At 42.8% G+C, this 24,794-nt stretch overlaps 1 protein-coding gene across 9 annotated transcripts in view; it reads left to right on the top strand.

Moving 5' to 3' along the window:
* Positions 1-8,170: 8,170 nt before the first annotated feature.
* The window catches only part of LRRFIP2 (LRR binding FLII interacting protein 2), a 91,912-nt gene continuing 75,288 nt past the window's right edge, over positions 8,171-24,794 (top strand). For 5 of the 9 annotated variants that reach the window (XM_038740875.1, XM_038740874.1, XM_038740882.1 and 2 more), the window contains exons 1-2: positions 8,171-8,321; positions 22,874-22,960. In XM_038740875.1, coding sequence (XP_038596803.1) covers positions 8,232-8,321; positions 22,874-22,960 — 177 coding nt within the window. In that variant the 5' untranslated portion in view covers positions 8,171-8,231. The remainder of the gene's footprint in view (positions 8,322-22,873; positions 22,961-24,794) is intronic. The other 4 variants (XM_038740879.1, XM_038740877.1, XM_038740878.1 and 1 more) reach the window with 1 other exon arrangement.

Raw genomic sequence — 24,794 nt, 5'->3', positions numbered from 1 at the left:
GGGAAGTACAGGTTGGCAACTTATAGAGACGGTCCCTACCCAACAGTGGGCTCACAGTCTAGTCTAGTCGTTCTGAAGAGGATGTGTCCATGGAGTGACTATGGGGCGGACATGACTCGATGGCATTTGAAGGAGAAGAAACTCATAGAGGGTCAGGTCTTTGAATTATTTGAGTAAGAAAGTGTTTTCTGAGGACCCCTTGTATCACATTTAGTTTCCCAGATTAACTCTCTCCAATTGCTTCAGGTCATAAGTATTGGACTCTTCATTTTTTGACCTTTTTCTTTTAACTTTCAAAAAAAAACTATCCTTTAGGGGGTTCTATTTTCATATTGATTCCACCTGACGTGACCTCTGCATCTCCACTTCCATATTCATTCATTCAGCGGTACTTATTGAATGCCTACTGTGTGTAGAGCACTGTATTAGAGACTTGGACCAGTACAAGTGTGGCTCAGTGGAAAGGGCATGGGCTTTGGAGTCGGAGGTCATGGGTTCAAATCCTGGCTTCGCCGGTTGTCAGCTGTGTGACTTTGGGCAAGTCACTTAGCTTCTCTGTGCCTCAGTTATCTGTAGAATGGAGATGAAGACTGTGAGCCCCCTGTGGGACAACCTGATCACCTTGTAACCTCCCCAGTGCTTAGAACAGTGCTTTGCACATAGTAAGCGCTTAATAAATGCCATTATATATATTATATATATATATACATACATATATACAGTAGAACAATAAACAGATACAGTCCCTGCCCACAACGAGCCCATATCACAGGTGTGTTCTCCAGATGTATTTGACTTCTGGTTGTCATTGCTCAATCTTCTTGAAGCCCCTCATGCTCACGTTCCCCGCCAGCCATCCAAAGTAAAAGAGAATAGTGGGTTGGGTCTCAGGATCCTTGAGCTGGAGTGGAAGACTGTAAGCCCATTACGGGCAGGGAACGTGCCTGCTAATTCTTAATAAATACTCCTCCCCCCTGCCAAAAAAAAACCAAAGGAGTCACCATGGAGTCAGTAACCTGTGAGGCAAAAAACTGAAAGAAGCAGCATGGCCTAGTGGATAGAGAACAGGCCTGGAGGTCTGAGGACTTGGGTTCTAATCCCGGCCTTGCCACTTGTTTGCAGTCTGACGCTGGGCACGTCACTTCATTTCTCTGGGCCTCAGTTACTTCATCTTTAAAATGAAGATGAAGACTTCGAGCCCTACCCGGGGCAGGGACTGTATCCAACCTGATTAGCTTGTATTTACCCCAGCGCTTAGAACAGTGCTTGATGCATAGTAAGCACTTAACAAATACCATCTTCATCATTACTGTTGGATAGAAACAGGCCTAGGCGGCCAAGGACCTGGCTCCTAATCCCAGCTCCAGCACTTATCTGCTTAGTTATCTCAGGCAAGTGACTGTACTTTTCTGTGCCTCAGTTTCCTCACCTCTAAAACGGAGATTCAATTCCTGTTCTCCTTCCTACATAGACTGTGAACTTCATGAGGGGTAGGGACCGTGTCTGACCTGATTTAACATGTATCTACCACAGCACTTAGAAGAGTCCTTGATACAAAATCATTTAACACATCTGAGTAAAAAAATAGAGCTATCAAGCAAAAACGGGTACTAATGGTGAGTTCGGAAAGTGAGAAAATTCGGAACCACAGATATTTTGCAGGTTTTAGCTAGCATACGTAAAGATAGGAAGGAAGGAAGAACTCAACATTTCTCCCTCCTCTCTCCCTTATCCTCCCTAAGCAATATCTTATTCCTTTTAAGGCAACTTCCATCCCTTTGTAAGTCAGTCAATTCTGACCCTTCTTCTCTGGCTCACTGCCTGGAGCAAGATGGTTAAGTAAAAGATCTTTTCACCAAGGCCAGTTTGGCACATTTGTCTTTTTTTTTCTTTTTAAGAATGCCCCGGGGCAATTATTTCAAGGAAATCGTTTTATTCTGCAGAATAAACTGCCCACAAAATGGTTGATGCCAGAAAAAAATATGTTTATATGATTTTTTTTTCTTTTTTTGCCATTACTTCATGTTCCAACAAAACTGGTGTCCGTGACATCATTCCATAATGCGTTCTGGGAACATTGCAGGTGGACCACTGCATTCTCGCTCAATTGAAGGGTTGTGAATGTCTGGGAAGAGAAGGAAAATATTAGTGGCGCTTCTCCTACTACGCCGTAATCAAATTCAGCCTCAAAATGAACATTTTTATCTGTAAGCTACCTCCTTGAAACCTGTATCAATAGTATTTATTGAGTGCTTTACTGTGCGCAGAATGCTGAACTTAATGTTTGGGAAAGTACAACACAACAGAGTCGGGAAGACTTTAAAAGCATCAATAAATAATGCAAAAGCGTATTATTGACTTCTCTATACCCTATACATACCTTTCAAAAGGAGTACCTAATAGGATCCGAATAGTCGCTAAGAATACAGAATCAAATCAATCAGTCATATTTAATGAGTGCTTTCTGTGTGTGGAAAGCTTGGGAGAGGACAACATAACAATATAGCAGGCACATTCCCTTCGCACAGAAAGCTTACAGACTAGAGACGGGCATAAAGGACTAAATAAATGTAGGTGATATGTGATTCTCCATTCACATTCTGTTCTTCCTGTTAAAAGTAAATGACAAAAGAATTGAAGTGCCCCCTTTGGGGAATGGATTCAGTTAGAGACATAAAAGAGTTTAGCAGCCTATAATAGGACCACGTTAACCTCTCTGTTCTTTTTTTAACTCTGTGCTCGACTTTTTTCCGAACACTTCTTTTGAAAGAGATCATCCAAAGGTACACTTTCTTTCTTCTTTTACAGCAGAATAAAGTAGACAGTTCAGTGGCAAAAATATCTGGGGCAAAAAAAAAAATCAGCTTGGGGAAGCCTGGCTTGACGTCCTTGACTGGTGTGGAGGCAGTTTTCTTGTCAATAGATGTGAAGTTTTAAGCTTTTGTTAAATTGGTGAATGTGTGGAGGAGAAATGAAAAGAAATGAGAAGCAGTGTGGCCTATAGGATAGAGGACGGCTTGGGAGTCAGGAGGACCTGGGTGCTGATACCGGCCCTGCCGCTTGTCTGCTGTGTGACCTTGGGCAAGTTATTCACTTCTCTGGGCCTCAGTTATCTCACCTGTAAAACGGGGATTAAGACTGTGAGCTCTATGTATTAATTAATTCATTTGTTCTCTCCCCCTCTTAGACTGTGAGCCCACTGTTGGGTAGGGACTGTCTCTATATGTTGCCAACTTGTACTTCCCAAGCACTTAGTACAGTGCTCTGCACACAGTAAGTGCTCAATAAATATGATTGATGATGATGATACTCAATAAATATAATTGATTGGATAATTCCTCCTTTACTCCAGAGCCTTTGGAACCCTCCCCACAGCACCTGTATATATGTTTGTACATATTTATTACTCTATTTTACTTATACAGATTTACTATTCTATATATTTTATTTTGTTACTATATTTTGTTTTGTTGTCTGTCTCCCCCTTCTAAACTGTGAGCCCGTTGTTGGGTAGGGACCGTCTCTATATGTTGCCAACTTGTACTTCCCAAGCGCTTAGTACAGTGCTGTGCACACAGTAAGTGCTCAATAAATACGATTGAATGAATGAATGAATGAATGAATAATTCAGTCATATTTATTGAGCACTTACTATGTGTGGAGTACTGTACTAAGTGCTTGGAAAGTACAATACAGCAATAGAGACAATCCCTGCCCACAATGGGCTTACAGTCTAGAGGGAAGAGACAGACATCAAAACAAATAAACCGACATCAATATACATGGACTGTGTCCAACCTGATGATCTATCCCGGGGCATTAAGCACATCATAAATGCTTAAAAAATACCACTGGGGGAAAAAAAAAGTTAGTATCCAACATCTTTTGTCAAGCCATTGGTAAGGCAGGGTGTGTTCCTTCAAATATATGATGTCGGTGAAACTCTTCCGCCCTGTTCAGGATCTCATCATGGTCTGTATTTGGGGTTTTGTCAGCTGTTGTTGTTTTCCAACACACACGGAGTTTGTTTTCCTTGAAATGGATACTGACTCATTATAACCAGATAGCTTTCGAGGGCCGAGTAATAAACCATCATCTGTCTTTATTCTGGTTAAGGAAGAAACAAACAACAACAACTCCCCCCACCCCACCGCCCCCCCCAGCCCTGTGGTAATTAGAAGTGGTGTCATATGAAATGGGGCTGTCCTGAATTAGCACTTGGGTAACCTCTCTTCTGGGCAAAGGGAAGGATGGTATCAGAAAGTAGTTTCGTTGGATCACGACAAGCAGCTGGGCCTGGTGGATAGAGCCTGGGCTTGGGAGTCCGAAGGACCTGGGTTCTAGTCCCGGCTCTGGCACCTATCTGCTGCGTGACCTTGGAAAAGTTATTCACTTTTCTGGGCCTCAGTTCCTTCACCTGTAAAATGGGGATAAAGACTGTAAGCCCCAAGTAGGACAGAATGAGCAACCTTTCATTCATTCATTCAATCGTATTTGAGTACTTTGTGCAGAGCACCGTACTAAAAGCTTGGGAGAGTACAATATAACAATAAACAGACACATTCTCTGCCCACAACGATCTTACAGTCCGATTAACTTGTATCTACCTCTCCCCCTCGGCCCCCTCTCCATCCCCCCATCCCCCCCATTTTCCGATCCAATTATCTTGTGTTTACCCAAGGGCTTAGTACAGTGGTTGCCACACAGTAAGTGCTTGTCAAATACCACAATTATTTTTATTATTATTATTTTTATTACTAAATTAGAATGAACCCAGTAAGTTGAGTTTAGAGATTTGAATCAAAGTATTAGCAGAGAAATACTCCACTCGTGACCGTCACCCTAATTTGCTCCCTTTATTTACCACCTCCTTCCCTTCCCCACAGCACCTGTATATATGTGTATATGTTTGTACATGTTTATTACTCTATTTATTTTCCTTGTACCTATCTATTCTATTTATTTTATTTTGTTAGTATGTTTGGTTTTGTTCTCTATCTCCCCCTTCTAGACTGTAAGCCCACTGTTGGGTAGGGACCATCTCTATATGTTGCCAGCTTGTACTCCCCAAGTGCTTAGTACAGTGCTCTGCACACAGTAAGCGCTCAATAAATACGATTGATTGATTGATTGAATGATTGATCTACCCTAGCACTTAGAACAGTGCTGGGCACATAGTAAGCACTTAACAGTAGCCCAATTATTATTATTAATACGTGTCAATGTCATTCCTGGTGTCCCTCAGCTTGAAGCCCTCTTCATTTGTTTGGCGATCTCTGGGATCTAGAGACCCGGTCCAGGCTGGAGGGTGGGGAGGGGAGGATGGGCTCTGAGCCCCGATTCTGATTCAGAAAACATATTTTTAAGTAGGTATTTGGAGCAACATGCCCTACTGGAAAGAGTATGAGTCTGGTAGGCGGAGGACCTGGGTTCGAACGCTGTCTTTGCCCCTTGGCTGCTCTGCGACTTTGGGCGACTTACTGAACTTGACGAATGTGGAGGCAGTTTTCTTGTCAGTAGATTTGAAGTTTTGTTAGATTGGAAAAGTTTGAGAGGCTTAGTACTGAAGTTACTGTGCCTGGAAAAGTTTGAGAGGCTTAGTACTGAAGTTACTGTGCCTCAGTTTCCTCATCTGTAAAATGGGGATTGTTACTTGTTCTCCTTCCCCACTAGTCTGTGAGCCCCTTGTGCGACAGAGATGTTTTCCGATCCGATTATCTTGTGTTTACCCAAGGGCTTAGTACAGTGGTTGACACACAGTAAGTGCTTGTCAAATACCACAATTATTTTTATTATTATTATTTTCATTACTAAATTAGAGTGAACCCGGTAAGTTGAGTTTAGAGATTTGAATCAAAGTATTAGCAGAGAAATACTCCACTCATGACCACTCAAGCGCTTAGTACAGTGCTCTGCACATAGTAAGCGCTCAATAAACACGATTGATGATGATGATGATGACCGTCACCCTAATTTGCTCCCTTTATTTACCCCCCACTTCAGCCCCACAAGAACTTATTCATTCAGTTGTATTTATTGAGCGCTTACTGTGTGCAAAGCACTGTATTAAGTGCTGCAAAGCACTGTACTAAGTGCTTGGGAGAGTACAATGCAACAGACACATTCTCTGATCACAATGAGCTCACAATCTAGAGGGATGTGTGCTTACATATGTACTTATGTACATCTGCACTTATGTGCGTACCCATAATTAATTTATATTAATGTCTCTCTTCCCCTCTGGATTTTGAGCTCATTGTGGGCACGGAATTCACTCATTAATTCAGTCGTATTTATTGAGTGCTTACTGTGTGCAGAGCACTGTACTAAGCGCTTGGGAAGTACAAGTCGGCAACATATAGAGACGGTCCCTACCCAACAGTGGGCTCACAGTCTAGAAGGGGGAGACAGACAACAAAACAAAACATTTGGACAGGTGTCAAGTCGTCAGAGCAAATAGAATTAAAGCTAGATGCACATCATCAACAAAATAAATAGAAAAGTAAATATGTACAAGTAAAATAAATAGAGTAATAAATCTGTACAAACATATATACAGGTGCTGTGGGAAGGGGAAGGAGGTAGGGTTGGGGGGATGGGGAGGAGGAGAGGAAAAAGGGGGCTCAGTCTGGGAATATGTCTACCGACCCTGTTATATTGTCCTCTCCCAAGGGCTTAATACAGTGCTTTGCACAAAGTAAGCGCTCAATAATTACCATTGATTGATTTGGCTTGGAGGGTTTGTACCTTTTAGAATATGGGGAACCTTGAATTCTCCAGTGGAGTTGGAAGTGTCAAAGGCTCATTCATTCCAGATCCACTGTATAATTTGGGGGCAGATTAATCAGTTTGCCCTTTCTTCTCCACCCATCTCTCATCCTTTAAGCTCTTCTAGCTTTTAAAATTCATTAAAACATTTTAATGTGTTATATTAATGTGCTGGTAATGTGCCCCAGACTGAGCCCCTTCCTTCCTCTCCCCCTCGTCCCCCTCTCCATCCCCCCATCTTACCTCCTTCCCTTCCCCACAGCACCTGTATATATGTATATATGTTTGTACATATTTATTACTCTATTTATTTATTTATTTATTTTATTTGTACATATCTATTCTATTTATTTTATTTTGTTAGTATGTTTGGTTTTGTTCTCTGTCTCCCCCTTTTAGACTGTGAGCCCACTGTTGGGTAGGGACTGTCTCTATATGTTGCCAATTTGTACTTCCCAAGCGCTTAGTACAGTGCTCTGCACATAGTAAGCGCTCAATAAATAAGATTGATGATGATGATGATGGTGATAGCGATTCCGGCTTATTATTCTGCAGTTTCTCCATTAAGGGGGTCCAGTGGAAATGTTAGGTTTTCTCAGATGAGGGGTAGGTGCTTTAAACGGTGAAAGGGTAAGTTGGTTGTGGGCAGGGAATGTGTCTGTTTGTTATACTGTACTCTCCCAAGCGCTTAGTTCAGTGCTTTTCACACAGTAAGCACTCAATAAATAGGATTGGATGAATGAATGAATGAATGAGAAAATGAAATCAGTCCTTTAATTAAAACAGCACAAAGTTAAAACTCCTCAAACACTCATACCCTCCTGAAGACCCAGCATATAGGCTTCATGAATTATTTCTGTGTCTTTATTTTCAAGATGGAATTTTGAAATAGCTTCCAACAGCGGCATTATTGGTACCTATCCTCGGGGTTAAATTGAGAAGCAGATGGCATAGAGGGTAGAGCAGGGAGTCAGAAGGTCATGGGTTCTAATCCTGGCTCCGCCACAGGTCTGCTACGTGACCTTGAGCAAGTCAGTTCACTTCTCTGTGCCTCAGTTCCCTCGTCTGTAAAATGAGGATTGAGACGGTGAACCCCCCATAGGACAGGGACTTGCTTATATCCACTCGAGCGCTTAGTACAGTGCTTGGCACAGAGTAAGTGCTAAAGAAATACTGCAATCGTTATCATTATTATTATTATTACTTGTCAAAGGTGGCAGTGAGAAAGGGTGGGAACTGTTATGGGTTTCTAATAATTCCTATTTCCCCCAGGTTATATTTTTAAAGTTCATAAGACAGTCCACTGATGGAGTATTTCCTAATGAGGAAGTTCAACATGAGCGTATGAATATAACTTTAGAGAAAGAATCACATTGAATGTTTCTGTGCTTTCCATTTTCAGGAGTGAAGCGTTTCTCAGTTGAAGAAGCTAAAAAGAAGAGCCAACATTTAAGAAAAAAAACATGGGGACTCCTGGTTCCGGGAGGAAACGAACGCCCGTCAAAGACCGCTTCTCTGCAGAAGATGAAGCCTTGAGTAATATTGCCAGAGAGGTTAGAACTTTTATTTTTTTCCCAAGTATTAACAGAAAAAACCTGGATTGATGGTCAGGGAAAAAGAAAGTGATTGGGGAGTAGAGTTGAGAGTGGGAATAAAAAAATTCCCATCTACTTTGTTGTGCAATTTACGACCCTTGATACATCACACAGGCATACCCCCGACTCCAAATGATTGCAAAACAGAAAATCCGCAAAGACGTCATGAACTGATTGCTGATGTTGCCCCGGAGAAGCAGCATGGTCCAGTGGATGGGGCATGACCCTGAGAATCAGAGGATCCGGGTTCTAATCCTGGCTCCTCTTAGTGTCTGCTGTGCGTGACCTTGGACAAGTCACCTAACTTCTGTGGGCCTCAGTTTCCTCATCTGTAAAAGGGGAATTAAATCCTACTCCCCATTACTTACACTGTGAGCCCCAAGAGGGACAAAGATTGTGACCAACCTGATTAACTTGTACCTAACCCAGTGCTACAAGTCCAAACACATCTGTGCTGGGCAGCAGAGGCAAGGGAGAGAATCGAGGGCAGAGATTCAAGTTTACTGCTTAGAAGGAGGCAATGGTAAACTACTTCCATATTTTTACCATGAAAACTCTAAGGATACACTAGCAGAACAATTGCAGATGGAAGTGGGGTGTCCTGGGAGAGATGTGTCTTGGGCATCACTCTAGGTCGGACACAACTCGACAGCATAAGACAACAACAGCACCAACCGCAGTGCTTAGAACAGTCCTTGGCACATAGAAAGCGCCTAAAATGTACCATTATTATTATTATCAATATTATTCTTGGTACTATTATCCAAAAGCCCCACTCAACATTGGGTCTAATCAGCGCAGTAGCAATGATCTATGCATATAAGGAAGTCCTGGGGTCTGCTGGGACTTACCACCCATGCAACAATCAGTCAGTAGTATTTATTGAGCACTGATTGTGTGCAGAGCACTGTACTAAGCGCTTGGTAAAGTACAATACAGCAATAAAAGGACACAGTCCCTGCCTAGTTCCCAGTTCCCTCCCCTTCTGCCCCTTGCAATTTGAGCTCTGCCCACCCCAAACAGTTTCCCTCCCCTTGCCAGCCCCTAATTCAGTCCTTCCCTCACCCATCTCCCTAGCTCAAGTCAGAAGGACCTGGGTTCTAATTCTGACTCCGCCACTTGACTACTATGTGACCTTGGGCCGGTCACTTCATTTTTCTGGATCTCAGTTCCGTCATCCGTAAAATGAGAGTTAAGATTGTGAACTCCACGTGGGACAGGGACCGTGTCCTACCTGATTAGCATGCAGCGCTTAGTACAGTGCCTGGCACATAGTAAGCGCTTAATGAATACCATTAAAAATGCACTCTCATTTTCAAGGAACATATTTCTTTGGAGTCCTGGAGTACACATGTATATTTCTTTCAGTAGCGTTTGATGCAGTAATACTTACCCTCCTTTTTGTACTTTTAACAATTGTTAGTAAATCATTCATAGCACTAACTCACTTTAGTTCGAGGATAGATTGGCTGCAATGTTTCAGATAGGCTCATCAGTTTGCAAAACTTGTTTTGGTGATGGTGACTTACTCTGTGGGTATTTTTTTTTTTTTTACCGTGCCTAAACCAGTCTGATAGCTTCCATTTAGTGGCTATTGAGATTCATTGTTGTTGTAATTGTTCTTTACCAAGTGCAGATCATCAATTTCCCAACCCTGGCCTGGGTTTTATGCAACGGGGTAGATCGAGATCTCCATTGAAAAGAGTTTCCCACAGCACAGCCCAGTAGCCGATGACTCAAAAAACAGGGTTTCATTGCTATTATTGTTATTACTGTTATTGTAATATTTGTATTGGTTAAGCACTTACTACGTGCCCAGCGCTGTTCTTAGTAGACACAAGATAACCAGGTTGGACACAGTCCCTGTCCCACATGGGGCTCACAGAAGGGAGTAGGATTAAATCTCCATTTTACGGTTGAGGAAACTGAGGCACAGGGAGGTGACTTGCCCAAGGTCACACAGCAGAGATGGGGCAGAGCCGGGATTAGAAACCAGGTCCTTCTGATTCCCGGGCCTGTGCTCTACTCTCCAGACCATATTGCTTCTCTACTGCATCACCGGTCTGACTTCCTGAGAGGGTGTTCCTAACCAGAAGCCATATGGTGGTTGCTGGGAGAATGATAGAGGTTTGGGAATTAGAAAGGTTGGCCCATCACTTCCCGTTCATTAATAGCTTGTGTTGTGCTGGCAGTGTTTTTGATTTTTTTCCTTCTATACTCCACCCCAATTAAACTCTGAAGGGAGATTGAATCCAAATGGTTTTGAAAAATAGATGCCAAGATAAAGGGACAATTGGAATAAATTTGTTTAAGAAAATAATTTTAAAAAGCTTTGAAAAATAGCTTGTGTTTTTACAAATAAGAGTAGTTGCCATACTTGTTAAGCACTTACTAAGTTCCAAGCACTGTGTGAAGCACTGGGGTGGATACAATACAGTCTGATCAGAAATCATCCCTGTCCCACATGGGGCTGATGAGGGGGAGGAAAAGAGAAGAGAAGAAAAATGATCCAGGCAGCAGAGTGAAATATGGACTGGAGTGGGGAGAGAGAGGAGATCGGGAGGTCAGCCAGGAGGCTGATGCAGTGATCCAGGCGGGATGGGATGAGTGCTTGTATTAATGTGGTAGCAGTTTGGATGGAGAGGAAAGGGCAGATTTTAGCAATGTGGTGAATGTGAAACTGACAGGATTTAGTGATAGATCGATTATGTGGGTTGAATGAGAGAGAGGAGTCTAGGTTATGGAGTTACGAGACAGGAAGGATGGTGGTGCCGTCCACAGTGATGGGAAAGTCTTGCGGAGAGACAGGGTTTGGGTGGGAAGATAAGGCGTTTTGGACATGTTAAGGTTGAGGTGACGAGATGGCTGGATCCTGGCAGTAACCCATCAATGACTATGTGCCATTGATTTATTGAAATCCAAGAGGCTCAGACACTGATGTGCCATCTGACTTCATTTCCTCTGTTTGAGGACAAATCAAGATTTCTGGGTCATATGCCGTGCCGTCATGTTCTGGAGGTTTTTGATGTTGACCTGGCAACCGGGGGAACAGGAAGTGGTTAAAGCAGCCAGGGTGTAGGAGGGCAGAGCTGGGCCTTTAAGTGCTCAAAATGGGAGAAATACTATTTGATGCTTTCACTTAAGTGGTACCTCAGTGGCTGGAAAGAGTTAATGCCTCTTTTAGGGTGCTGTGTTTACTTCCAGGAGATCATAGTCTCACTGACCGGATCCTTGACAGTGCTTAAATACTCTTGACCTTTCAATCACAGTAACCCCTAATTCTTCCTTCACCTTTCTGTCTGCACCATGAACACGCTTACTTCCATCTGCTGATTTATCACTAACAAGGACAACCGGAGGGGAGTGCCTCCTCATTATCAAAGAGGCCTCTAACCTGCTTTTATCTTAATGTCAGACTTTCTGTGTTCTCTCATCTGGTGGTAGCTTCTACTTTAGAGTTGGTCAGTAAATCGTATTTATTGAGTGCTTCCGTGTGCAGAGCACAGTACTAAGCGCTTGGGAGAGTACAGTATAACAATAGATACATTCCCTGCCCACATTGACCTTAGAAGGGGAGACAGACATTAATATAAAGAAATAAATGACAGGTATGTACATAAGCGCTGTGTGGTTGGGGATGGTGAATTAAGGGAGCAAGTCAGGGTGACACAGAAGGGAGTTGAAAAGGAAAAGAGGGCTTAGGCAGGGAAGGCCTCTTGGAGGAAATGTGCTTTTAGTAAGGTTTTGAAGTAGGGGAGAGTAATTGTCTGTTCGCTATGAAGACAGAGGGCATTCTAGGCCAGAGGCAGGACGTGGGTGAGAGGTGGGCGGTGAGATAGATAAGATGGAGGTCCATTGAGAAGGTTGGCATTAGAGGAGTTAAGTGTGCAGACTGGAGTGGAGAGAGACAGGAGGTCAGCAAGGAGACTAATGCAGGGCACACTGTCTGCTAACTCTGTTATACTGTAGAAGCAGCATAGCCTGGGAGTCAGAAGGATCTGGGTTTTAATCCCAGCTCCGCCTCACGCCTGCTGTGTGACCTTGGGCAAGTCACTTCACTTCTCTGGGCCTCAGTTACCTCCTCTGTAAAATGGGGATTAAGACTTTGAGCCCCACGTTCCAACCTGATTAGCTTGTGTCCACCCCAGCCCTTAGAACAGTGCCTGACGCATAGTAAGAACTGAAGAAATACCATTTTAAAAAAATCCAGAAAGCCCTGGATGCCTCTCCTTTCTCCTGGGCTTGCCAGACTGGACTCTGAGCTCGCTTCGGGCAGGGAATGTGTCTGTTTATTGTTATACTGTGTTCTCCCAAGTGCTTAGTGCAGTGCTCTGCACACAGTTAGCGCCCTATAAATATGATTGAATGAAGGAATCAAATGAACTAACATCAGGGTTCACAGGTGACAGAGGGAATGAGGAGCAACTCTCCTCCCACACAATCCAAATGATCAGAGGAAAGGAGGCTTCTCCCCTTCCACTGGTTCATACTGCTGCCATTTAGTTTTTAGGCTTAGAAAATTAAAGCTGCTTCCGTATCCCTTCCTCAATAGAAGTACCTTCCAAACTCCTTAGATTCATGGAACTTAAATGCTTGTTTGTAATCTAGTATTTTCTTTCCAGTAGATCACACTGCTCACATTCAAGCCTCAAAGCTTAGAAAATTCAAGGCATATCCGTATCCCTCACTCTGTAGAAAAGTAATCAGTTAGTTGAATTGAGCATTTACTGTGTGCAGAACACTGAACTAAGTGCTTGGGAGAGTACAATACACCTTCTAAACTCCTTAGATGCATGGTATTTAAAAGATGGTTTTTTGTTTGTGGTTTTTTTTTAATAGTATCTTCTTTCCATTGGATCATACTGCTCACATTTTGTTTTTAGGCCTAGAAAATTAAGACAATATCCATATCCCTTCCTCCATAGAAAAGTACTTTCTAAACTCCTTAGATGCTTGGAACTTGAATATTTTTGTAATCTAGTATTTTCTTTCCACTGGACTACACTACTGACATTTGGTTTTTAAGCCTAGAAAATTAAGGGCATATCCATATCCCTTCCTCCACAAAAAAGTAATCAATTAATCAGTCAAATTTATTGCTTGCTTAGTATGTGCAGAGCACTGTCCTAAGTGCTTGGGAAAGTACAGTACACCTTCTAAAAGCCTTAGATTCGTGGAACATGAATGCTTTTTTTTAATCTAGTACTTTCTTTCCACTGGATCACACTGCTTACGTTTGACTTTTTTGGCCCAGAAAATCGACAGCACCTCCATATCCCACCCTCCATGGAAAAGTAATCCATCAGTCAGTCGTATTTATTGGGTGCTTAGTATTTGCAGAACACTGTACTAAGTGCTTGGGAGAGTGCAATACACCTTCTAAACTCCTTAGATACATGGAACTTTAACGCTTTTTTTAATCCTGTATTTTCTTTCCACTGGACCACACTGCTCACATTTGGTTTTTAGGCCTAGAAATTAAAGGTGCGTCCATATCTTTCCCTCCATACAAAAGGATCTTCTAAGCTCCTTAGGTGCATGGTACTAGATTTTTTTTTTCTTGTAGTATTTTCTTTAGAAAAGGATACCTACATTCATTTCTCCCTGAAGTGTGTCGTTCCTAGAAGCAGAGTCATCTTTGTTTTGTTTGTTCATTTTGGAAACCATGACAGCAGAGTAAATACTGTCTTTTGTGGTGCTGTCGATTCTTAATTAGAGTTTTACAGAACTCTTTTGGCACGAGGTGCAAAAGAGCAAAGAAAATTCATGTGTAGCATTCCGAGTTATTATACCTGACTTTGTCATTTTGTACTTGGACATAAAAGTCATTATCTCGAATTTAACCCAGTGCATTTTCTCACTCGGCTCTGCCACTTGTCTGCTGTGTGACCTTGGGCAAGTCACTTCACTCCTCTGGGCCTCCGTTGCCTCATCTGTAAAATGGGGATTAAGACTGGGAGCCCCATGTGGGACAGGGACTGTGTCCAACTTGATTTACCTTGTATCTACTCCAGTGCTTAAAACAGTGCTTGGCACACAGTATGCATTTAGGAAATGCCATTATCATTATTATTTGAAGGAAAACAATCTTCCTATGTGAAGATAACCAGTATCTTTGTTCACTGCTCTGAGCCTCTCAGGTTTCAATCAATGGTTCCTATTGAGCACTTACTGACTGTATTAAGCACTTGGGAGAGTAAAATGTAACAGAGTTGGTAGACCTGTTCCCTGCCCACAACAAACTTACAGGGTAGAGAGAATAGATATATAAATAGTAGGACTGTGGATTGAGCCAGAGTGTTTTTGTCCCTTAATTTGTGATTCAGGTTAAACTAACATAAACCCCCTCCCTGCTGGATTTTCCCAATTGGGAATCAGTATCTCTGCCACAGACAGAGCTTGCTGCAGGAAAATATATTTATAATCCTGCACAGTGGCCTTCAGAAACATGCTGAATCTGCATGCTTATTTAGAAGTCCAGAGTTTATTTGTTTTACTTAATCTTGTCCTTAATTTCAGCTCACGGTGTTCCTTTTGAGCCTCTCTTTAGAGAGAGCCTTCATTTATCTCTGTAATTTTATGGCATGACCACGGTTGATACTAAACATCTTATTATCAGTAATGACCAGTTGGACATTTTAGACAGGAAGCACAGTTGTTAACAAATAAAACCAAGCAGCCGGTTGTTTGTCAGAGAATACGGAGACTTAGGCACGGCAGCGGTGCTAGAAGAAATGGGCCAAACTTGAAGGAGGTTTAGTAAGGAGAGATGCCAGAAGGAAAAGCAGCGTTGTCTGGTGGGTAGATCACGCGCCTGGGAGTCAGAAGCACTTGTCTACCCTGGGACCTTGAGCAAGTCATTTTTCTGGGCTCAGTTCCCTTGCCTGTAAAAGAGTTTAGCGAATACCATTTAAAAAAAAAAAACTGACTTTGTGCCTCAGTTACCTCATCTGGAAAATGGGGATTGAGACTGTGAGCCCCGTGTAGAACAGGTACTGTATCCAACCTGGTTAGCTTGTATTTATCCCAGCGCTTAGTACATACTTATTCTATTTATTTTATTTTGTTAATATGTTTTGTTTTGTCATCTGTCTCCCCATTCTAGACTGTGAGCCCACTGTTGGGTAGAGACTGTCTCTATATGTTGCCAACTTGGACTTCCCAAGTGCTCAGTACAGTGCTCTGCGCACAGTAAGCGCTCAGTAAATATGATTGAATGAATGAATGAATATTTATTTTTATTTATTTTATTTGTACATACTTATTCTATTTATTTTATTTTGTTAATATGCTTTGTTTTGTCGTCTGTCTCCCCCTTCTAGACTGTGAGCCCGCTGTTGGGTAGGGATCGTCTCTATATGTTGCCAGCTTGTACTTCCCAAGCTCTCAGTACAGTGCTCTGCACACAGTAAGCACTCAATAAATACAATTGAATGAATGAATATTTATTTTTATTTATTTTATTTGTACATACTTGTTCTGTTTTATTTTGTTAATATGTTTTGTTTTGTCGTCTGTCTCCCCCTTCTAGACTGTGAGCCCGCTGTTGGGTAGAGACCGTCTCTATATGTTGCCAACTTGTACTTCCCAAGCGCTCAGTACAGTGCTCTGCACACAGTGAACACTCAATAAATACGATTGAATGAATGAATGAATATTTATTTTTATTTATTTTATTTGTACATACTTATTCTATTTATTTTATTTAGTTAATATGTTTTGTTTGTTCTCTGTCTCCCCCTTCTAGACTGTGAGCCCGCTATTGGGTAGGGATCGTCTCTAGATGTTGCCAACTTGGACTTCCCAAGCGCTTAGTACACAGTAAGCACACAGTAAGCGCTCAGTAAATCCGATTGAATGAATGAATGAATGGCACACAGTTAAGTGCTTAACAAATGCCACAATTATTATTATTATCATCATTATGGTATTTAAGAGTTTACTATGTGTCAATGGCTGGTCTGAGCCCTGGGCTCTTAGTGGGCAGGGAACGTGTGTACCGACTCTGGTGTCTTGTTCTCTCCCAGGGACTTGGTACAGTGCTTTGCACCCAGGAAGCGCTCAATAAATACCGTCGATGATGGGGTAGATGCAAGATATCAGGTCAGACACAGACCCTGTCCCTGCAGTCTAAGCAGGAGGGAGAACAGATATCGAATCTCCTACCTCACCTCCCCTCTCTCCTTCTCCAGCCCAGCCCGCACCCTCCACTCCTCCACAACTAATCTCCTCACCGTACCTCGCTCTCGCCTGTCCCGCCATCGACCGGGGCCCACGTCATCCCCCGGGCCTGGAATGCCCTCCCTCTGCCCCTCCGCCAAGCTAGCTCTCTTCCTCCCTTCAAGGCCCTGCTGAGAGCTCACCTCCTCCAGGAGGCCTTCCCAGACTGAGACCCTTCCTTCCTCTCCCCCTCGTCCCCCTTTCCATCCCCCACATCTTACCTCCTTCCCTTCCCCACAGCACCTGTATATATGTATATATGTTTGGACATATTTATTACTCAATTTATTTATTTATTTTATTTGTACATATCTATTCTATTTATTTTATTTTGTTAGTATGTTTGGTTTCGTTCTCTGTCTCCCCCTTTTAGACTGTGAGCCCACTGTTGGGTAGGGACTGTCTCTATATGTTGCCAATTTGTACTTCCCAAGAGCTTAGTACAGTGCTCTGCACATAGTAAGCCCTCAATAAATACGATTGATGATGATGATGATGATGAATCCCTGTTTTACAGGTGAGGAAACCAAGGCCCAGGGAAGTGAAGCGACTTGCCCAAGATCACACAGCAGATGGGTGGTGGAGCAGGATTAGAACTCATGTCCTCTAACTCCCAAGTCTACTCTGTTTCCACAAGGCTATGCTGTTTCTCATATATATGGTCCGTTATCCCTGTCCTGGCTTCCCATATTGAGGTGCTATCCACTTCTTAGCCCTCTATCCTTCTTTATACCTTCTGATTCTCCCCCATCCCTTCCTGACCACCTTACCTCTCCCCCGCATTTCCCTCCTCCTCTTTTAGTCCATGCTGGGAAGCAGCATGGCCTATTGGATAGAGCATGGGCCTGGGAATCAGAGGGACCTGGGTTCTAATCCCAGCTCCACCACTGTGCTGTGTGACCTTGGGCAAGTCACACGATTTTTCTGTGCCTCAGTCATCTGTAAAATGGGGATGAAGGCTGAGAGCCCCATGTGGGACAGGGACTGTGTCCAACTTGAATAACTTGTATCTACCCCAGCGCTTAGAACAGTACTTGACACATAGTAAGTGCTTAACAAATACCATCAGCATTATTTTGTTTAAATAGCATTTAGCAAGCGCTTATTATTATTTCTTTCATTCAATTGTATTTATTGAGCACTGACTGTGTGCAGAACCCTGCACTAAGCGCTTGAAAAGTACAGTTTGTTATTACTATTATTATTATTATTATTATTAGCCTCCCCAGACACGAGCTCTGGTTACTCAAATTGATAAGGTCAGCACAGCCTTAAGCAAAGTGAAAAGCCAACATGAACACAGTCCACAGGATTCCCCCTTTTAGACTGTGAGCCCGCTGTTGGGTAGGGACTGTCTCTATATGTTGCCAATTTGTACTTCCCAAGCGCTTAGTACAGTGCTGTGCACATAGTAAGCGCTCAATAAATACAATTGATGATGATTCCCTTTTTAAATGTTGCCTATCATTTGACACTTGTATGTCAATGGATGATGTTCAGTTGTGGAAAAGTTGGAGCGGGTTCAAAGGCAAACAACAAAGATCGTTCCAGAACTGAAAAGTAAGACATATGAGGGAAAGGTTGAAGGAATTGGGATTATAATATTGCATTTATTGTATTGATGCACATTGTATCCCCCTCCAGCACTTAGAACAGTGCTTTGCACATAGTAAGCACTTAACAAATGCCATCATCATCATTTAGAGAGATAAATTTAAGGCCTAATCTGTTAAATCCTCACTTAGGTAGAAGATAATGACTAACCGAGATCAAAGCTAGGGAATGAACATCGCCTGAAATGTGAGGGATTTCGGTTACACTGAAGGATGAATTTCTCGGTGTCGAGACTTACTGAAGGAGGTGTTTTCAGGGGAATTCCAAGCATGATAAGTAAAGACCGGGTGGTCTGATGTTAGGAGGAATGAATCCCTTTTTTTTTTTTAATGGTATTTGTAAAGCTCTTACTATGTGCCAGGCACTGTACTAAGTGCTGGGGTAGATACAGGTAACTCAGGTTGGACATAGTCCACGTCCCACATGGGGCTCACAGTCTTAATCCCCATTTTACAAGCGAGGTAACTTGTGAAGTGACTTGCCCAAGGTCACACCGCAGACCCTGGTAGAGCCAGGGTTAGAGGCTAGGTCCTCCTGAGTGCCAGGCCCGGGCCTATCCACTAGGCCATACGGCTTCTTTAGATTCCCTTTCCATTATATATGTTCTAGTGGCTGGGTCATCATCATCATCATCATCATCAATCGTATTTATTGAGCGCTTACTGTGTGCAGAGCACTGTACTAAGCGCTTGGGAAGTACAAGTTGGCAACACATAGAGACAGTCCCTACCCAACAGTGGGCTCACAGTCTAAAAGGGGGAGACAGAGAACAAAAGGGGTCATGAGACTTTTATTGTCTCGTGTACAGCTCAAGTGTCGTTCTGTTCATGGTAGTCTAACATCCGGAGAGGCTGTCAATTGCATGTGCTTGTTTAACTGCAGTTAGCCTATTCTGTTGCCCCCTCCAAAGCGCTTAGTACAGTGGTCTGCACATAGTCAGTGCTCAATAAATACCATCGATTGATTGGTTTCAGTAGATCGAATCTCTATGTGCTATCCAGGATTCAATCCATGGGGGTTGGAAATTCCCCCTGTGATAGCGATCTGAGGAAATGCTCCTTGTTTTACAGTCCTTAGAGGAAAATCAGATTTTGAGTGTGTGAGCTTAACTTGTAGGGATGAATCGTGGGTTCTAATCCCGGGTCTGCCACTCGTCAGCTGTGTGACGGTTCTAATCCCGGGTCTGCCACTTGTCACTTTGGGCAAGTCACTTAACTTCTCTGTGCCTCAGTTACCTCATCTGGAAAATGGGGATTAAGACTCTGAGCCCCGTGTGGGACAACCTGGAAACCCTGTTTCTATCCCAGCGCTTAGAACGGTGCCTGGCACATAATAAGCGCTTAACAAATACCATCATTATTATTATTATTATCAACATTTTTTTCGGAAATCCTGTGTTGCTATTCCTCTATGCTCGTTGTGGGTAGGGATTGTGATTACCGACTCTTATATTGCACACTCCCAAGCACTTAGTTCACAGTAAACGCTCAATAAATATGATGGATTGAGTGAGTGATTCATTAATATACCTCTGAAGTTAAGAAAGTTACTTGTTCAACTTGCCCATCTCGGGGTGGGCAGCCAAACAGTTTGTGTCCTACAATTAATTTTTGGTTATCTGGGACCTTCTCAAAGTAGGGGGGAATCATTGAAATCTGCAGATGATTTTACAGTGTCATTTTTGTGGCTGTTTTGATCTTTTCCTTCACCACACTTCTACCAGAGCTCCTAACAAAGAGCAAAACTGGTGTAAATGAGTTGAATCTTTCATTTCAACTATCTCCCCACCGTCTGGTCTTATGCTGACATATACATATTGACTTTCAAAGTGTATTATTTAAGCATTAACTCATATACATCTCCATTTCTCCACCTCCCTCTTATCTGTGAGTCACGTCTGTGTCTCCTCCACTAGATTGTACACTCCTTGGCGGCAGGGATCACATCTGTTAATCCCATTTTTCTCTCCCAAGGGTTTAGTTCGGTGCTGTGGACTGAGAAAGCACTCAGTAATGCTGTTGGTTGATGAGCCGGAGTGCTGAGGGGAACGTGTCCGTTTATCGTTGCATTGTACTCTCCCAAATGCTTGGTACAGTGTTCTGCAGACAGTAAGCACTCAATGGATATAACTGAATGAGTGCTGAATAAACCAATAGCAAAGATAAGGAGGAGAAGCAGCAAAGAGCCAGGATAATCGATCAATCAGTGGCACGTAGTGAGCTGTTACTGTGTTCAGAGCACTGTACTAAGCGCTTGAGAGAGTATAATACAACAGTCGGTAAAAGGAACGAGAGCCGACTGTTGTATTTATTATGCATTCTGACTGTGGCCCAGCCTAGATGGCCCTACTTTTAGCAACATTTTAGGAAACAATTTAGGGAATAACACCCTAATTTAATCTCTAAAGGACTCTAATTATGTGGGTGTAATTGAGGGTTCTTCATGTCAGTTTGAAGCTTTGGTAGTAAACAGCAAGTGGAAGTCAACCTTTCTTGTATGGTTATTCTGTTTGGACGTACACGCCCAAAATCATTTACTTAATAGCAGTTTTTGTTCATGGTGAGCATTGGCAACACGGAGAACCCCTGTGTGTCCCATTCCCAGTCCTACCTCTAGTCCTCAAGGAATTGAAATCGTATTAATATCATCAATGGTATTTATTGAGCACTTACTTTGTGCAGAGTACTTACTGTACTAAGTGCTTGGGAAACTACAGTGCAACAGAGTTGGTAGACATGTTCCCTGCCCACAAGGAGCTTACAGTCTAATATAAAAAACTTTACCCAGACATAGGAATCACTCAATAAATACATCTGGTTGATCGATTGATTGATTTAAGGTGTTCAGTCAGGATTTTCAGAGTAAATCACACCTATTCCTACCCACCTGTGTTACAATAGCAGACCAGGATGTTTAAACACAGTGTCATAATAGACTTCATATGTTGCCAGTTTGTACTTCCCAAGCGCTTAGTACAGTGCTCTGCACACAGTAAGCACTCAACAAATAATAATAATAATAATAATGGCATTTATTAAGCGCTTACTGTGTGCAAAGCACTGTTCTAAGCGCTGGGGAGGTTACAAGGGGATCAGGTTGCCCCACGGGGGGCTCACAGTCTTAATCCTCATTTTACAGATGAGGTAACTGAGGCCCAGAGAAGTGAAGTGACTTGCCCAAAGTCACACAGCTGACAGTTGGTGGAGCCGGGATTTGAACCCACGACCTCTGACTCCAAAGCCCGTGCTCTTTCCACTGAGCCACGCTGAGTGAATGAACTTCATTAGGTCTGTTACCCAATTAACTTGTATCTACCCCAGTGCTTAGAAGAGTGACTGGCAAATAGCAAGTGCTTAATACCATAAACAACAGTGGACTTTATCAAGCGCTTACTCTGTGCAGAGCACTGCAGCGAGAGAACACAGGTGGGAATTGGACACAGCCCCTGTCCCCCGGGGGGCTCAAAGTCTAAACGTTTAAGTGGAGAGAAGGAACTGGACAGAGATACATTAGCGGAGACGACACATTAAAACCCGACACAAACAAATCCACAAAACCAGCTCAAAGTCTCAGTGGGGAGTTTCTGTTCGGTGAGTTTCTGTTTGATGCAGAGATAGATGGGCAACCCCTGGGGGCTTTTGAGGAGCAGGAAGAAACGAGCTGAACAGTTTTTTTGGTTTTTCTTGAAAAGGATCCAGGCAGCAGAGCGAAGTATGGACTGGAGAGGGGAGAGACAAGAGGCAGGGAGGTCAACAAGGGGGTTGATGCAGTAGTCAAGGCGGGACATAAATGCTTGGATCAGTGGTTTTAAGATCCGAATCTGAGGCAGAGGCCTGCCTAAGGGCAGAAGTCTTCGGAAAAGAAGTTCCCCAAAAAGGGCAATTAACTTTAATCCAGTATGGTGCAACGGGGTATTTTGAGGTTTATTCCACCTCAACCACCATCCCCAAAGCTCCTCCTAAAAGCTGCTAAAGTATTTAAGAATCTGCAGCCACTCAGAGTGCTTTAAGGACGATTGAACCGATTTTCTTATTTATCCACTCGTCCATGTTTTGCTACTCCTCTTTTTCCAGTTGTCATCATCATCAGATGCCTTCGAATCATTTCCGATTCATCCATAGGGTCTTCTTGGTAAAAAATATGGCAGTGGTTTACCATTGCCTTCATCCGCGTAGTAGAAGCTTAAGTCTCTGTCGTCGTCTTTGCTCAACATTTTGATCACTTGATCATCCGCCTCTGACTCTTTCCCATGCCGCAGCTGCCCAGTTGCAGCTCTGATTATTCTTCTAGCTGTAAATTATTTGAGTCTGCCTGTTTCTCCCACAAGACTGTAAACTCGATGATGATGGGATAGTAATAAATGGTGATTGTTAAGCCCTATGTGCCAACCATTGTAGTGAGCACTGGGCAGGCAGTATGTCTGTTCCCACCGTTGTATTCTCCCCAGCATTCAGCACAAGGTAGCAATCAGCAAGTTCCGTTGATTGATTGGTTGAGTGCCTTCCTTCCCACACGTAGCCATTGGGGAAGAGAAGTGTGACCCTTGTTTGGCTCTGACATTTTAGGGAAGAGGTTAAAAACTTGAAGGTGTAAGCTTCTTCCCTTCCCCTCTCTCGGTAGGTTCAGAGATTGTTTTTGAAAGCCTAAGCAATCCTAACTCTTCTGTTTGCTTTCAGGCAGAAGCCAGACTGGCCGCCAAAAGGGCCGCCCGGGCAGAAGCAAGAGATATACGCATGAGGGAACTGGAACGGCAACAAAAAGAGGTAATGTTTTCAGACCGTCCTTTCTAAATTCGTTTATCTAGCGCTCACACTCTGGCCCACCCTCAAGGCAGTTCTCCTCTTTCCCCTTGCTGCTTTGGGATTATGTGTGTAGTTTTACTCCGTACACCCACCTGACTTCTTGAGAGAAGCCCAGTGAGTTTTCAAAATAACTCATATTCTAAGAGTAATATCAGATGAGCTGTTGAGGTATGCGTTGTGGTATAAGAGAAAATGGTTCCATGTAGAATTATAATTGTGGGGTGTAAATTGAGAGGGCTGTAGTTTCTTTTTTAAAGCAGGCTAACAGAAATGAGATTAAGGTAAAAATCATCCTCTGATATTGGTGCGTTGAGTTGGCCTTTTTCTTGTAACTTGAAAGAAATAGTTGAAGAAGGCTTCAGCTGAGGGGGACAAAAACTTTGGCATTGTCATGATATATTTTTTGCCTTTTTAAACAAATTGTTCACCGGTGGGGTTCAGAGTGTCACTACAATGAAAATAAAGGACTCTGCATCCTAAAAAGAAGAGCAAGGAGGTAAATGTAAAAATAACCATTTTCATATAAACCTGGGATTTTTCTTTATAATTGGCACCACCTCCCCCAATATTGGCTACTTCAGGTACTGCGAACGTGTAATGGCCTTAGAGTCATCCATTTCCTAGCCAGTAAAAAATGCTTTCTGGTTAAATTCTTTTGTGTCACATCTCAATTTGGGAGTCTTCTCGGAAAACTGTTATTTTCCCTCTAGACTGTAAGCTCATTCCGAACAGGGAATGTGTATTGTTGTGTTGCACCAAGCGCTTAGAACAGTGCTCGGCACATAGGAAGCGCTCAATACGTACGATTGATTGGTTCTCATGAAATGCCTCTTTGCATTTGTAGCACGCTTATCACTTCTATGATAGGAAGTGGGGACGTATCCAGAAGTGGATGGTAGGGTATACCGGCGTCTGCATGCATGGAGCGATCGCAAGCAGAATGATCGTATAACGTTGAAGTGAATCATTTACTAACTGTTTGCATTGCGTGCCACCTGAAAACTTTTTATGGCAAACGGAATAGAGTCAAGGATCAGCTGGGCCTATGCTCCTTCGAGTGGGCAAGAGGCACTTGAAAGAGAATTATTTGCTTTTTCTGTCACAAATCTCTCAACACTTCTTGAACTCACTGGATGTAGGGAATTTTCCATTGGTTTCAGCGAGTGTAGGCATTTTCCCCCCTGGTTCCCTTACCTCTCTCTTGGCTTTTCTGTTTTTTAATTTCATAATCTCTTTTAGGCTTTGATCTACTAAAGGATGTTTTTTGAAAGGGGAACCATGCCTCCCCATCCCCCCTTTTTTGCAATTTGTGAAAACATGTTAAAACGGGATTATGTTGATCTTGTTGCTTAAGAGTCTTCGGACCCTCCCTCTCCAAGGGAGAAAGAAGCCTGCTCCGAAATTGTGAACCACAAAAGAATACTGAATTTGGGAGGTTTTAGCAGCTTCGAGATTTCAGCTCTTTTTGTTTAGCCGTTGAGCCGGCAGGCTCTCAATCCACCTCTCCTCTAGCGTGAAAGGAAAATAGTCCGAAGACAGTCTTGTCCCTTTGAAGGATTTTAATGTCTAATTCGAAGGTTATATTGCAATAAGGTACGAGTTGGTTTCCAAACACGTCAAAGGCCAGGTACCCCTTAGAATATCCCCTCGTCTTTAACAAGTCTTGTAAGTTTGCAGAGAGATCCCCCTCTAAAAGATTTGGGGCTTGAATGCTACCTGGTTTTGTTTTTTTTTGCACAAAAGTTCTGAAAGTCAGTTTTTTGGCTTAGGGAACATTTTGGTGGAGAACAAGTAG

The sequence above is a fragment of the Tachyglossus aculeatus genome, chromosome 2, assembly GCF_015852505.1.
Source record: "Tachyglossus aculeatus isolate mTacAcu1 chromosome 2, mTacAcu1.pri, whole genome shotgun sequence".
NCBI lineage: Eukaryota > Metazoa > Chordata > Mammalia > Monotremata > Tachyglossidae > Tachyglossus > Tachyglossus aculeatus.
This window is presented reverse-complemented; position numbering and strand designations above follow the sequence as displayed.